The sequence below is a fragment of the Ylistrum balloti genome, unplaced genomic scaffold, assembly GCF_031769215.1.
Source record: "Ylistrum balloti isolate Yb309-2 unplaced genomic scaffold, AGI_CSIRO_Ybal_v1 Utg369740, whole genome shotgun sequence".
In the NCBI taxonomy this organism is placed as follows: Eukaryota; Metazoa; Mollusca; class Bivalvia; order Pectinida; family Pectinidae; genus Ylistrum; species Ylistrum balloti.
This window is the reverse complement of record NW_026781950.1, coordinates 719935-736714: the sequence shown is the minus strand read 5'-3', so window position 1 is coordinate 736714 and position 16780 is coordinate 719935. Positions and strand designations below refer to the sequence as shown.

The 16780-nt window shown below is 34.0% G+C and overlaps 2 protein-coding genes across 3 annotated transcripts in view; one reads left to right on the top strand and one right to left on the bottom strand.

Moving 5' to 3' along the window:
- Positions 1–713: 713 nt before the first annotated feature.
- Positions 714–10796, bottom strand: LOC132543097 (integrator complex subunit 14-like). Of its 2 annotated transcripts, none has more exons than XM_060206552.1 (10): positions 10503–10796; positions 10020–10183; positions 8036–8206; positions 6525–6910; positions 5942–6087; positions 4910–5045; positions 3879–3958; positions 3586–3758; positions 2047–2112; positions 714–1457 (listed from the first exon to the last, which is right to left on the bottom strand). In XM_060206552.1, exons 2-10 carry the CDS (start codon positions 10179–10181, stop codon positions 1233–1235), a joined length of 1545 nt encoding a protein of 514 aa, XP_060062535.1. In that variant the 5' UTR covers positions 10182–10183; positions 10503–10796; the 3' UTR covers positions 714–1232. The 2 variants fall into 2 exon arrangements, with proteins under 2 accessions (XP_060062535.1, XP_060062536.1); XM_060206553.1 differs by having other exon boundaries at positions 10560–10796.
- A 317-nt stretch (positions 10797–11113) lies between these two features.
- LOC132543121 (sodium/potassium/calcium exchanger 2-like) overlaps positions 11114–16780 on the top strand; it is a 48844-nt gene continuing 43177 nt past the window's right edge. Inside the window, exon 1 of the mRNA XM_060206581.1 lies at positions 11114–11174. The gene's annotated coding sequence lies outside the window, so the exon portion shown is untranslated. The remainder of the gene's footprint in view (positions 11175–16780) is intronic.

The window sequence follows — 16780 nt, the reverse complement described above, 5'->3', positions numbered from 1 at the left end:
ATATCTTAGCTCGCCTAGTCTGGAAGACTGATGAGCTTTTGTCATATTGCAGTGTCCATCACCTTTTTACTAAAAATCACTTCTAGTCATAAACAACTCACTACATTTTGACAAAATTTGGGAAATTTAGCTAGTTTAGCTAATTTCTTCTTCAGAAAAGGTTTTTGCCTTAATTTAATCTGAAGCATTTCTGGGTGAAGGGGAATCAATTTTGTATGAATGATGGATATTGATCCCATTGGACGGGAGATTTGGGGCTGAATAGGGGAAATAAACAAATTCTATTAAATCTTCCTTCTTGTCAGAATATCAGAGTTCTGTCCAAATTTGGCCTGAAGCATCCTAGGGTGAAAGGAACTCAATTTTGTATAAATGGTGGGTCTCAGCCCTCTAGGATGGGCCCAATATGGGAAGTAATGCAAATTCTTTTAAATCCTTCTTCTTCCTTGCATGGTTATAATTAGCATAATCTAAAAGTTTTACTAAGTAAAATTATAATTTGGAGCAAAATTGTAAAAATGGACAAAAAAAATTTTTTTTTGATAAAATCTCAAGGAATCAGATTTATTTCAGAAGATGCATATTTTTGTTTTTCTCATTTGAGTTGAAAATCATGGTTAAAATATACCAACATTTAATTTGATTTTCATAAGTCAATACCAGACATTTTAAAGAATTAACATGTAAACACAGTAAAACAGAACAAAGTCAAAGTTGATTCAGTATTTTCGTATTTATTTCTAAATACCTCTCCATTTCAAGGAATATTTCATTACCTTTTGATTCACATGTACCCCACTAGTAGAAAATTATTTTGTTGACCGAAAACCATTTAAGTAATTCTATCAAAATACAAAATGTATAAGTCAGTTTACCAAATAGGAGGCAAAATATGATTTTGTAAGTATGAACATCTAAAAGAGAGTGATACTCAGAGTTTGTACTGGTTAAATTTACTCAGAATTCCTTTGAAGCAGTATCAGAAATAAATTATACCCATACAAAATTTATGTTAGTTTCCATGCTTTAACAGTCTGGTTATAAGCATGTCTTCAAGTAATTGCAATCTTTTTTATTTTCATCTTTCAGACTTAACCTGAGTATATTTTTGTAGAACATACTTACTGACCCAGTATTCAAATCTATATTATATCTTTTCCATTTAAGGGGGACAGAATTTGCTTGTAACTGAAATTCACAAGAATTTTTTTTAGAAAAAAAAAAGAAGTTTTTTAGTCATCTTGACTAAAGTTTGTCCGTAAAGGCATGACCATCTGTGCAATATCTGTGGCAGTCTCACTACGTAGGGCATTGGCTGCATGTGTGAGTTGTAGAGCAGCATCTGGGTGAGCTGTTCCAGGTAACATGGTGCATTCCCTCTCTAACATTGTTGCCATACCTTCCAGTAACTCATGGAAACCAAAGCCTAGGGCTGCTCTGCGTAGTCTGTTTAGCTCCTGTGTGGACATAAAATACTCAGGTGAATAGTGGTCAGTAATTAAAAATTTCAAGAGTCTAAAATAGTGAAAGTTATGTCAAAACATAAATACAAATGTGATAATTACACAATGTTTCCTCTGGCACTACAAGGTAAACCTTGAGACAACACTGAAGCAGGTATGATCTGAAGATTGACTGGGCTTGTCCCTCTACGCCCATAACAGCCAGAACCACTTAAAGGTGGGGTTTCCTGGCATTAACTGGTGGCATCTTTACTGAACAACATACAAGAGGCTTGCTACATGATATCCAGAGCAATAATGGTGAAGTGGTAAAAATGGTTAAGGACACCACCATATCTGTTGTTCTGCTTCCAGAGAAACCCTAACCCCTTCAGGTAGGGAGCGTCAAACCATGCACCTTGAATCTTCACCCTAGGTTACATAGGCTAACACTCTCTTGACTGAAGTAATGTGGTTCCGCCTGAAGTAGTCTGGATGTATATATATATACAGGATAGCATTTCCTGTCCACGTTGTCACAGAAGCATAGAAAGGTAAAGTCAAATATAAAGAAAACAGATTTGTTATTGCTTGTTTGATTTACCTTATAAAACTGCTGCTGTTTTTCCGGAAGTTTTCTGGCATGTCTCAACACCTTTTGTAGGTCACTCTGTAATACAAAAGAACTGTTGAAATATTTCATATTCCAGTCATAAAGTAGAGATTCTATCTGACCAGGCAACCAGGAAGACACACTCTGTGTTCTATGTGTTATTATGTGTGATGGGAAGAAAGTTAGTCAAAATACACAATGTTTGGGCAAGCATGTCAGTCTTATAAAATAATGGTTAATGTACAATAATGACATGTTACTTATTAAGTTGAATAGGTTGAGAATCAACTACAAGAAGATGAAATTTTTCCAGTGTATTAGTATCAAAACCCTCGAATATGAAAACTGTCGGCTATACCTATTTTATCTATAATCATTTGTACGGTCACTAACCAGCATTGGTTCAACAACCTACAACTACTCAATGTTTTAGGGAGTTATCAAGTGTTAGTAATAATCAGATATGGGGAAAGGTAATTTTGTTGGCATGATTTTTTATTGATGATAAATAGAATCAATCTCAACATGCTTGAGGCGGATTATTAACAATTCCATTTATTACAGCACTTTCAAGGCGGTTGAAACGGTTGGACAGGTTGAACTTGCAAGAAAATACCAGGCACAGATCAGGAACGAGGATGGACTAAGGATTATTTGGTATGTGCAGTTTGAGGGGTCCAGTCATATCTGTCTGAAACTAACTTGCTGAATATCATTACTTTTCAGAATTTCAGCTGAAAAAGTAGAGACTGTGCACTTGCATATTTCCGGGAGCATAGAGTATGAGTGAAATGGATGGTATCTTAATTTAAGTTAATAGTTTTATGCCTGATAAGACATTCTGAAACTGTGCATTTTGAGCTTTACATATATTGGGTCCAACATTTGGTACAAGTGCATTCGTATATAGTGGAATCATTCCAGACCACTTAAACTATTTCAACCGGGTTATGTGAATGCAGCCTAAGACTACCTAATAAAAGAAATTTCAGCCTATTGTGATTGATTCTTCTCGATTTAAGCTCATCCTTATTCATCAATCCCCTGTATACCTCCAGATACTCAGGTGATAAACGAAGGGCCCATCTACTCACTACTTGAAAGAAAGACAATGTTGGCTCTATCTCCAGATACTTTTATTGATGATATGATAAACTTTGCTAATCTGGATGGAAACCCGTGAAATTTAAGCTGTGCTAAAAATTTCTGCTTTTTGATGCGAGACATTTGAACCCCATAAAGATATAAGCTCTTAAAACATGCTACATATCAAAATCATGTAACAGAAATGTAAAATTTTTTCTTAAATTGATTAAAGCTTACCTGTAACCCTGATGGTTTAATCCAATATTAACTCTTCTTTATTCATGTCTTGAATGGATTCAAGCTTGCCTGTAACCCTGATGGTTTAATCCAGTTTCAACACTTCTTTATTCATGTCTTGAATGGATTCAAGCTTGCCTGTAACCCTGATGGTTTAATCCAGTTTCAACACTTCTTTAATCATGTCTTGAATTGTTTTAAGCTTACCTGTAACCCTGATGGTTTAATCCACACCACACAGCTCTGTGCATAGCTACGTTTATCCTGGGGGCGTACAGGAAATGGTGTTTTGTTGTCATCTTCTCCATATGGAGGATCAGAGAAGTCAGATATCGGGGCTAAACTGCTCATTGGACCAAGCCAGTTTATAGGTTCCTGACCTATAAACACCAGTATACATAATAAAGTATAGAATTTCATTCAATTATTATAAAGAACAAAGAATTCAAAATATTCCAAATTTGTGGCTACAACTTTTTTCTTTCATCAAGATCACTTACCAGGTTCTAATAGAGAAAGCATGAGGTTGCTTTTTTTCTTGCTGTCTGCCCAAGAGTACAGGAGACCATACCAGTCTGGGCTGTTAATAAACAATACATTCAACTATTAAATAAACATTCTTCCATCACGACCAGTAAAAAATATTGTGTGAGGTTCAAAAAGTTCTTTAATTTTAATATAATCTTATACACCATATACCTCAGTGCAAATATGTTTCACAATAGTCATTTGACTGATGAAGGTGAGTGTAGTCATGGAAACATCACAGGTAATTTTCTAAGTTGTTATGATATAAGAACATCAGTTCATTATACTTTACAAACCTAATGGAAATGTTCCATGATATACAAACAACTACATAAAATTCTTTCTATCATAGAGTAATATAAGGTATCGTATAGTTAATGTCGTTATTCCTAATGTTGGGAACAGTCATCTTGATACTTCTAATAGCTGTACAATTATGCCACATTACATTCCAAACTTCCTACAATTCTTCATCTGATGAGATATTCTGACCAAGGTGTCATTATTGTTTCTGTTGCCTGTCAATGCCTTGTCCAAACAAAACTTATTCCTATCCACTAATATTCCAACATTGAAAAGTACTTTCCTTTGTTCAAGTTTAAAACCTAATCAAAATACAGCATACAAAACCATGTTTCCTTCTGACTATGAAATTTTCTGGAATGAAATACAAAATGATGTGGCAGAGCAGAGGAATAACTCAAATTTTAATTTGTATTTCACAAAATCCACTTACACTCCATCTTCTAGTAAATTTTTTTACAGATCATAAATCAAACTACAAACAATACAACAATTGCAAAACAAGCTAACAGCTTATATTCTGTGAATGAAATTTGTAGGGGGTCTGTGGAAGAAATCTGGAGTAACAGGAAAAACACCCATATAGCCAAGCAGGTGACCAGTGCTATCAGACCATCCAGAATTCATGGGTTTAATAAAAGTAACAACAAAAAAAAAATATTAAAACCAGCCATTTTATAAAATGCCAGAATCTACAAACCCGACTTTTGTAAGAGCCACCATCCCCTCCACTTTCAGACTGCCGTGTAATAAGACAGTAAAAGCTGGTACTTTTCCCTCGTCATGGCTAACACTTGTTTCCTCATCTTCTTCTGTTTTAACATCTTTACTGGCTTCTGCAGATATGAAATAATAATAATGATGATGATTTTTTCCTCAAATTGTCACATCTATAACTTTCTGCTGTGTTACATATATGTACATATTTTGTAGACTTTGAGACACTAAGTACCAAGACTTTTCCAGGGCTCTCTGACATAAGTTGAAGACTGGTCAAAGTATTACTGTCTTTAGAATGTTATCAATGATTTGTGGTAAAATTGTCATTAAGATTCTTCTGTACTACCACAACATGGAGAACAAATATTATCATAATTTCATCAAAACACAGTAGAAATTTGCTTTTGTGATTATTTTTGGAAAAATATTATTCTTTTTCACCAAAATACCAAAGACAAAATTCAAGGATTTTTCAAGGCATTAATGTTGAATTCCAAAACTTTCAAGGTGTGACACTAAAAGTTAGGATTATTCCATGCAAAAGCTGAAAGTAAAGGACGTTTCCATTTGTATGGATCAAGCTATGCTAAGATCAAGCTCTTTAATCTATATGTAAATTCATTTCTATACCTCGAAAAATAATTATAAGCTTACCACTTTAGACACTGTCAAATCACCAGCCTATAATCCAGTGAATTTGTCAAAGTAATATTTTTGCACATGCTATTTAGTGATGTTTTCTTTTCAAAGATATGATCATTCACTTATGTATTCTATTCAATCAATATAAAGCAAAGACTGAGGGGTGATGTGGTGCCCAAAACTATGTTTGACAAGATGTCCACATGACCATGTTTTACATCAACAGCTATACATTTTAGGTAGGAATTTACAATCATTTATCTAAATTTGTTATTTTATTTTACAAAGGTTGAAGTGAATTGTAACTACTTGATAGTAAATAAGGTTTTGCAATAGATAAATGCCCTACCAACACTCTCAAAACTATTACCATCTGATTTGTTTTCTTTTGAAGAATTTGGAAACACCAGATGTCTTGATAGCGTCTGAGGACTGGCAACATCTGCAATATCTAAAAACCCCAGAATGTCCAATTTATCAGCAACTTCTGTGTCAATCGTCTCAAAATCATGATTCCTGAACAAAACATACAAAATAACAATATCTTAAGATATAAATTATTTAAAATAAGAAAAATAAAACATGAAAAGACACACTGTGCCTTCATTGCTTCTGTGCTGAACATTCTTATTAACAGATAAATTGAAAGCATTCATTTCGAGCTTTGTCTACTGACAGCATTTCTTATCCTATGAATATTCCAAAACAAATCGGTGAAAATACATTCCACTAATCAAGAGGAGTAGGCTTTGAGGATTTAAAATCTTATATATCTATTTTTGGCGTTATTTTCAATTAAGATACATATTGTTTTTACAGAACAGTTTATACAAATAGTTATAATGACAAAGCATGTTCAAAGATAAATCTCCAGTAAATGAAGACCAAGCAATCTAAATATAAAATGGTTGAAAGACATATGAAGTACAATTATTTCATTTTATTCCACTTACTTCCTGTATGGGTCTGGTGCTGGGTACAGATGAACTGGACATTTGAAATGACCACACTGTAATGTGCCATGATACGGCGAATAACATCGCTCAGCTAATTGTTCAAACAATGTCTGCACACTTTTTAAGCCTAAGGAATTTTCCGGCACCATCACCTCCCCTCCTTGGCCATTAATTTCTATAAGTTTTTCAAACATAGGAATAGCACTTTTTACTTCACTCTCATTGGGATTACCCAAGATCACCACATTAAGCTTACAGGAAAATGGAAATGGAAGAGGAAACTTTTCATCAACATTGCTTCCTTCATGTTTGCTCCAGTTTTGCAACATGGTTTGTAGTGACCTTTGACCTGCACCTGTGGATCCATCTGTTATTAAAACAGCCTGCAATCAGTTGTAAAAGACTTTATATTAATAAAATGAATTGTTTTAAACAGTTTGTCCTAAACACAATGATAATTATATCCTTAAAAAGAAATATTGAGAAACATGTCCTAAATAACATCCAATATTTTGGTATCATTTCTAAGATCATTGGGAGTTACATATGACAGGCACACATTTGATATTGGTATGAAGACTGAACTTGTGCAATACAGTGTATGGATATTGTGATGAAATATGTTATGTGATACTATAAAAGTTTTTAAGGAATCCTATTTTTGCTATTTATCAATGCGGAATAGAGTTGTAAACAAGAGGTCCACAGGCCTTAAGGGTCATCTGAATATAAGGACCTACCGTATATATGAAAGAGGCAAAATAGGCATTAAATAATTGCTCAACTACACTACAGCTTTCATAGAAGACACTGATTGGTTCATAAAGCCATTTTCAGCAAATTTGAAAACATATTCTTTATACACTACACAAATGTCATTACTGCGGACATACTGCTTGTTGAAAAAGCATGCAACAGGCCAAATCACAAGACCCTTGGTCTTTTGATGATTGAGAACTTGGTTCCGCATTTCAATACATTTGATCCTTGTTACTTTGAAAGTAAGGTCATTCATATTTACAAACTTGGTAGCCCTTCATCCCATCATGCTACAGGCCCAATATCAGCACCTTGGACCGTTTGGTTATTGAAAAGAAGTTATTTAAAGATTCAAACATATTTGACCCCTGTGACCTTAAAAGCAGGATTTTGATTCCTCAAAAACAATATCTCAAAAAGAAGGTCACAATGACCTACTTATGAAACATGGCAAATCATCTGACCACGGTGAAGCAATATCCAAATTATTAAGTTCCAGTGATAAATAGCGCAAAAGATGGAGCATGATTATTTTTTTTTATATACAAGTCAAATGTCAAGATGTATGTCAAAAAGACCTTCTTTCGAAACACACCATCTGACCATGGTGAAACCATATCCCAAGCATGAAGTTCCCGTGATTAGCTGTGTAGAAAACAGGGCCTGAACAAGATAGCAGAAGGAGGATGAACACAATGCAAAACTACCCATCTTTTTCCAGGTGAGGTACTTTTAAAGCCAAGATTTACCTGACAAGGAGTAATGGCACTCCACTGGTCTGTGATGACAGAGCTGACCCCAGTCAGTGCAGCTTCTATACTTGTAACATTGTACTCTTCTACTTTGTTTAGTGCTGTCTTTATTGACTCAAAGTCTCGTGTAAAACTCACAAGCTGTTCCCAAAGGTATGAGAAGACCACCTGAATAACAAAGCATATATTAACTAGGGTATGAATGACAAAAAAAATATCTGTGTGACATCAAGATTATTATTTTTACTATACAGCCATTTATGATGTATGATACAAGTAATATAACACTGCCCATGCATCCTTTATACCTGAAGATTCTTATCCTAATTATCTCCTTTCATGGTTCTTGTCGAGCATATTTAGACAGAATTTCAGGACTTTTCAATGACTACCAGGTATGTCATTTGATGCTACTTTTGTTTCTAATAGATCAATTTCCATGGTAATAGCAATGCTACATCTATATTCAACTGAATTAATTAGAAGTAAAAATGCAAGACATTACTTTCCAGAAAAGACTTTACATTATTCCAAACTTTTGTGGGTCCAATTTAATAAGTCTGTATTTACTTACCTAAAGAAAGACAGCTCATGGATTTATTATGAATATGTTATCACTCACAATTGGGTCAGATGGAGTGTTATTAAGTCACTGTTAAAAAATATCTGAATGTTTCAGATGTTCCATACACCAATAACAAATTATAATAGCATAATGTTTCAATCACAAATTTGGTATTTCATAATTAGGAACTGTGGGAGAAAATAAACAATTACCCCTGTGTGTTGAAGACAGTGAAGTATTAACCCTAAGATTAGGACAAGTTCTCACTTGGATAAATATCTGGTAAAGACAGTGTCTAAAGTATCTGATGTGACCTATCAGGTTTCAAGTTATATGAAAGAATTAAATTTTGGTAAAGCTAAGCTATCTTTTTAAAACTCATGACATCTGCAAGTTTTTAGAAAATGTGAAACATGATCTGTCTAAACTCTGCATTATTCATATGTATATATGAGTGAGAGTTTGTGAATTGATTTTTTCTGAGCTTATGCAACAACTTTCTGGAAACATTAAATGAGACTCTCCTATTGATAATAGATGGCTGTGACAGCATTTACAAAGTTATGAAAGGAAGGCATGAAAGTACAAAGACATGTGCTGACACTGCACCATAACTCTTTATACATCTGTATGTCTTTGGTGCATTAGTTGCAGTCTCTGTAGCGAGCTGCATGGATGATTTGCAACCAAACAAATACATAAATGTATTGAAATGGGTTCATATTATGAAATTTATTCAATAAAGTGATCAGTGAAACACCAGTATTTTTCTGATAGATGTCCACAAATACCTCAAATTTGCTCACCTGAAATGACAGACATGTGTATCGGAAATGTATCTTCTCTTCTGTTTCATGTGAAATCACTAGATCACAGAGGCATTTAATTGAATTAGCCTAACATTGGCCCAGAAGTGCACACATTATATATAAAATCATCACTTGGAATGGGAATGACTTTTTTTCATACCACAAACCTTTTAAATAAATTTCTCCTGAACAAGTCTACAACCCAATAGTTAATTCTAATCAGAAATTGGTCACCAAAAGTGATCATTTTGAAATCATCCTTTTTTCATCATAAGATGTTCATGTTTAATGGCAATGAAAAATGCAAGGAGGCATGGCCTATTATAAAGTCAATTTTTATTCATTTGATATACAAAACCAAATATTGGCCTTCAGAGATGGATTGCTTGGCTCTTTCATGGTATCTGGGACGTGTGTGAATACTCATAATATTTAATGATAAATGGATTTGATCAATTTTTGTTTCTACTGTAAAGTGTTATGTAACAGTAACCAAAAGTTCTGCATCACATAGGTCAATAGTTCACATAATAGGCCTACAGTTTAACAAAATAGTAACATCAAAATATACAGCAGACTGGAGCCAATGTTTAGATGATATACAAACCAAGGAAGTTAACTCTAGTCTGCAGTTTGACGACATAAAATCTAGTAGGGTATTGATCCCATGAATGGCCAGATTTCGGCGTTGGTATTCTTCAGGACATTCCGTACCGGCCACAGGCCTACTCATGGAGAGAGACACATCCAGAGCTATCACAGTTGGCATTGCTACAATGTAATACTCAATAATAGACAATGGGTAAATGAATCTATGGACAACCGATAAATGAAATTATCAGACAAAAGTGTTATCGTTTTAAAACATAATTTCATCTGCTTTCTCCAACCCCCCTCCCCTCACCAATTTTGTGATATTTTTGTTATGTGTTTTTTTAATATAGTACACATTTCTCAATGGTCTCTCAGAATTTTGCGCAAATAAAAGTGAACTACTTGATTCAGTTTACAAACCATTTTACCACAAACGAAAACTTTATTCCCATTTCAATTAAACTTGAAGATACTGTACATGGATGTTAAATGTCACCTTGTTTTGGTTATTTATGAAGAAATCCTGTCGGAGTTTAGACTTCGGGTAATATACCTTGTGAAGATTGCTTGGCTTATATTTTGGAAATGGCTGTGGCAAATCAGAATGGTGTGAATTTACAGTACAGAACCCTATTTTAATTTTACAAATATGATCAAAAACGTGATTAGGAAACTTTCAGAAGAAGAAATTTTGTCATATTGATCAAGGTCTATCGTCTTGTCATGATCAACGACCACAAGTTCGGCAGCTCAAGATCTTTTACTCAAGATTCCCGGCTTCTCTTGCCGATTGTACGCCATCTTTGGGGTCAAAAGTTCAAATATAGGTAATGCCATTCAAAATAAAACAAGTTAACACTGTTACAATGTAAAGTTAACGTTTTTGTAATCAGAAGATGAAATAAATAAAATGGATTACAGAAATTCATGATAATCAATAATGGACTTTTTAGTCACCAAATTTTTGCAGAACTATTTTATTTTTTATTGAAAACCGGAAGACAAAATTCATCCGCTTAGACAGTGCCCTCTGGGCATGCGTACATCATTATTAGCATCAGCAGCAACCATGGCATCGTCTGACGAACTGTCACCGACAATGTGCAATCACAAATACTAATTTATCGAGTGACGACAGCGCTGGTTTCTGGTATCAGACGTTAGTTAGGTAAGTTATTTATATATTTCATACAAAATATTCCTGTTAATCTGGTGATAACACAAGAGTAACACATGTTGCTATACTAAACATTGTCAATGATATGATCCGGCCTAGATTTACGATGTAACAGTGAATGTAAATTATTAAAATCGTGCTTACATGACGTTATATTTAACCTGTTTCATGAATTATACAGAGCATCGTGTAATGGTGATACAGCTACATTTCAATATTTATAAATATGAAGTTGAATTACGGCCCTGTGCAGGAGCAATACGCGATGAAAATAATTTATCGGCGTTCAACATTACAATAGTTGATACATTTGACGAATTAATTTTTACAGTACCGATGGAACCCCTTCTATTATCTTCCTGCAAATAATGTGTGGACAAATTAACAGTTTCTCAGGAAAGTTTTTGTCTTATAGATTTGAATCTATCCATGGCGAGTGATTTTCTTTCAATAAAATGAGTTTGAGTTAGCCAAGGTAAATAAATGAATAACTGGAGTTTTTATTTTAGTCACACCTTGCCTGCATTCATATAAATTTACGATTTTGTTAGAACGTCCTATAATTTAATGTTAGTAGAATTGATTTTTGCTACAGTATCAAGGTGTTACGGTAGCAGATGTTATATTTAATGGCACATGGTTTTGTACATCAAAGATTTAATATCCAATTGATTATGCCTATTTGTAGGTATATATCATTTAAATTTATAACAAAAAAAAAAAAAAAAAAACAAAAAAAAATTTCAATAACTCCAACCCAAAGAAGAGTATTTATTCAAAATAGAATACAAAAAAAATTAACCTGTAACCCTGTGTTTGAACTGGATACAAGATTGCACATGACTTTTTGTGCAGTGTGTTGACATTTTGTGTTTATACGGTCATTCTAAATTGATCCACAGGTGCAAAAACAACAAATTGACAGCAACACAGTGAAAACAAAATGAATTGTTTGTAGTTATCACAATCAATGTCATTGGTTAAGTTCAAAATTGTACGAAGAAAATTAGATCCAATGTCCGGCGGAAAATCTTCTACAAGTGTTTGTAGTGTTCCAGAGATGGATTCCTGCTGGAATACAGAATCCAGTTCCAAAACAATAATCTTGACCATTGACTTAAAATTTGTGAACTCTAAACCTAATAACAGCAGATGTATTTATAAGTGTGATAAAGTGTGATATTCTTAGATTCCTTGGTACAAATAGGACACAGTCATCATTTTTCTGACAGACTTTCAATCATTGTACAGTTTGAAATGTACCCATTGAACACATTTTGTGCACTAACCCCAGTCCACAAATTTGAAACCAGCCTGAAGAGTGCATTTGGTTGCCATTTCTTGCACATTATGTTTATGTAACAAGAGGGGAAAAATACACAGCCAGTCTGTGGTTTGAACCTGGGACCATCCAAACTTGACAGACACTTTAATAATTGACCCACCTGGTTGCTGACTTTTGACCCTATCCAGTTCTGCTATATTCTCACCTCTCTCTTTTGTAAGTCTTTGTTTCTGAACACATAACAACTTAAAACCAACAAAGAGTAGAAAAATACATGGCCAGACAGGGATTAGAACCTGGAATCCTCTAAACTTAGACAAATGCGTTACTAATTGAATTATTCGGTCATGATTGCTGATGATTGACCAACATGTAGTTCAGTTCTCCTTCACATAGTTTGTTTTCATCTTTATTGTCACTTATATTAGCATTCTTGTATTTCACAGCCAGTCTTTTATAAAGGTCCTTGCATTTTCTTTTTAGTTTTAATCTGGTCTTTTCCTCTTCTTTCTTCAATGGGACTGCAAAAGCTCAGTTGATTAGAGTGTTGGCCTATGTAATCTCAGGTAGAGATCTGAGCTGAATCGTCATGGTTGTGTCCTTGGGCAGGAGACTTTCCCCTGTTTGCTCTAGATTGTATGCAACAGCCCCCTGTATGTTGTTCAGTGGTGTAGCCACCAGCCACTATAAGGAGAGCATAGTCATTGCTTTGTCTGTCCATCTGTCCTTTCATGTCCAAAGCATAACTTTGCCCCTAGTAAAGCAGGAACCCTGAATCTAGGTGTATACATTGGTCATACTAAGGGTTTTGCATTGTGCTAAATCCAAGAAAGTGACCCCTCAGTTACAGAGTTATTGCCCTTTGTTAAAATTTGGTGTCCGGAACATAACATAACACAGTTAAGCAAGGATCATGAAACTAGGTGAATACATTGGTCATACAAAGGCAATGCCTTTGTATTTGAACTAGAATAATACACATTGATGTATACATTGATCATACTTAGAAGGTATGTAGTGTACCTAATTCAGAGCTCACAGAATTATTGCTCTTTGTTAAAATTTCATGTCCAGAGCACAACTTAAAAGTTGCTTGCATTTAATTACTGGTATGATAATGTAACTTGACAGGTGGAAGAGTGTTACCCTGGCAAGTGCACAATGTTTTTACACTCCTAATGTTTTTTAATGGTACTGTGAACCTAGTTGTATATCTTGACATACTTGGACTGATCAAGAAACAAAATGGACAACAGGCAGCCGTCATGGGATTTGTTATTACTGTTTCTGAAAGTAACACACTTGTATAAAGTTCTAAACATAATTGGCAATTTAGCAAATCTATCAATGAATAATACTTTCAGCACTTCATTGTCCAAACACTAAATCTGTCAAAGTGCCGATAACAGTCCATTAGTAAACAAGCTCAAGATTAGTTTTTCTATGAAATGTGGGGATCAGATTTCGTCAAAAAGTATGTACTGGTTTGACGGTTTCAGTTTTATTGTTTCTGAAGATGCAACTTTTAATTGGAAAATTAAACTGGTAATTTATCACCAGAGACCAAGTGTTGTGTGTACGGTATGCTGTAGTTAGTCATGTGGTGTTATGCACCGATGACTTTCTTCTCTGTGTATATATTGACCAATTTCGTCAGAGGATGTGCCAATGTTTTGACAAAAATTTATTTCGAAACAAAGAATGACTTTTCGCTTGCTATACAATTAAAGGGACTGAAAAATTGCTTTGACTTAACCAAAATTGCAACTCATCGATATTCGAGTTATCAGAACTAAAATTACAAAGATGAAGAGAGAAAAAATAAGGACTTAAAAATTATTTTTACTCAAACGGAATTTCAACTCAAGCGATTTTGAGACAAGTTTCAACTGTATATACATACATTTAGGGGTAGCTTAACTATATGAGTATGGGAGTATTTTCTTTTGTTTAAGAATGGTATGAACTTTTAAATCTCGGGGGAAAAATTCATGAATGTTTCTTTTTTTTTTGCAAAGATTGTAGAAAAATGTCAAAAAAATTAAATATGTTAACATGATTTGTAGGGCTGATTTATTAGCTAAACTTTTTTTTGTCTGAAAATTGCTACTGGTCATGAATGATTAAGCCAACTTTGACCCAGATATCATGGTCAAAAGATGTGCAGAGATATTTTTGATCAAATTTGATAGAAAAATTTACCATATCAATGCCTTGGATGAGTTTCCAAAGTTTCAAGATCAAGGTCATTGTTACTATGTAAAGAAATCATCAATCAGTTAAGTGAAATTAAACTTTATTTCTAATGGGATTTTAGATTAAACTTTACTGTTACAATACCTTATATGACTTCAATCTTGTTTCTGTGTTTATCTGTTTCTCAATAGTTAACTTTATGATTTAGACTTTATTCCAAAGCTCAGCCATAATCATTATCAAAACTTGTTTGTGAAGGATATTGAATCAGGCTCTGTCTATCTAAAGGGCTTTTCTAGGCTACAACTTATAGTGCCCCTGTATACCATTGTGCCTTTAGCTATTGGTGACATTCAATTCTGATATTTTCTGTTACCATGGAAACCAATGGTCAGAAAGTTAATCTTTACTGTATTGAATTTATTTTACTTGCCCCAACTTCCAAATCGTTGAACTGATCTAGAAAAAACTTTGTGTAATCTGGGTTTTCCATAAGAGCCGGTTGCCGACCAATTTGACTGACTACTTTGATCATTTGGCCGTCTACACCAATCCAGTTCCGTACTAATGTTCCGTAAACGACTACACATACACGGCAGGCCAGCCTCCTACTTTCACTACACAGCCTGCTACCAACAAAATTATTGAAAACCCTGGTAATATCAGACTAGTGTCCTACTTGTATCCTCTACTATTGGCACGATTCAGTATAGATTTTTTCTCTGTAACTATGGAAACAACATAGATATTTGAAAAATAGTATGAAAGGAATGGGTTGGTGTAGCTCTTAAAGTATTAAATATGGTCAAATGGAGTTTACTTCTCAGGATCAGTTGGTAGAGGACCTTCATGCCAGAGACCTATGTTCAATTTCTGTCAGGTTGTCAGCAGGAATGTGTTTTTCCTTGTTCTGTTACACAAGTTTATGACAAAAAGCATGTTAACAGAGGTAGTTTCAAAATTTTTCATCTGAAAATTGTTTTGGCTGTCATGTTTTGGAATTTGGTTGCTTTGGTGATTTTAGAAATAGTCTGAAAGTTGAGCCCTGCATTTACCATATTCTATTGACATGAAGTCTATCCGTCGTCTTGAATCAGTCAATTGTTGATTGTTGACCAGTAATGAATAATAACAAGTGTACTTTGTTGGCCATTGTTAATTCTTCCATAGAGATCAATGATTTAAGTATTGGTCTTTAGATTAGGTAAATCAAATCTGATTAATAGGTCATGACCTATTGCTTCTTTCATTGCTCTTTGATCATGAGTACAAGAAGGTTTTCCTCCAATGTTGAAAATTAATACAGTGTTCAGATTATTAGAATTACTCTAACATTCATGATTAGTCATCACTTCTTCTCAAGTGACCGCTGATTGATCAGGCCAGACATGACAATGTATGTTTCCTGTAACATATTAGACAAATTAAGGGTGCCAGTAGGTAGGGTGATCAAATTTAATGTTTAGATACATTAATTTTGTATGCTTTATATAGGAAAGAGATCTTGACTCAAACAGTGCTTCTTTGAAAACTGCCATAAAAAATTAGGGTAGGCAAAAGTAGAAGGGTTAATAGGGTTACTGGAAATGGGAAGTATATTTTGTTTGGCTGCATTGATTCATTATTGATCAATCATAAATTGCATAGATTGGTCAAAATTGGAGATAAAAATTGTAGATAGTAGATTACATGAAAAATATATAAAGCTATGTATACTCTTACATTACAATTTACCAGAACATGTCTTTACTCCAGGGTGGTGTGTGTATAAATCTATAAATATAAATTTAATCCAGATAATTATGTACTGTGTCAAGTATTGATAATCTATGTCTATAGGAGATTTACATACTTAAAAGCTTTCATTCAAATCTCTTGATACACAAACAAGAAAAGGAAGAGATTATCACATTTTGTTGTGTTCTTATGTCAGTAAGTGAATGATTAATATGTTTAAAACAGGCAAATGATCACTATACCAGTGTGAACAGACCCTATAGCCTCCATGTTCACTGTTTCACAAAAGACTGATTGATGGATATATGCTCAATGCTCTTCATGTTGATAGTGAGAAATACCAGACCTACAAACCTTTCTTGTGTACTTGAAAAGTGGT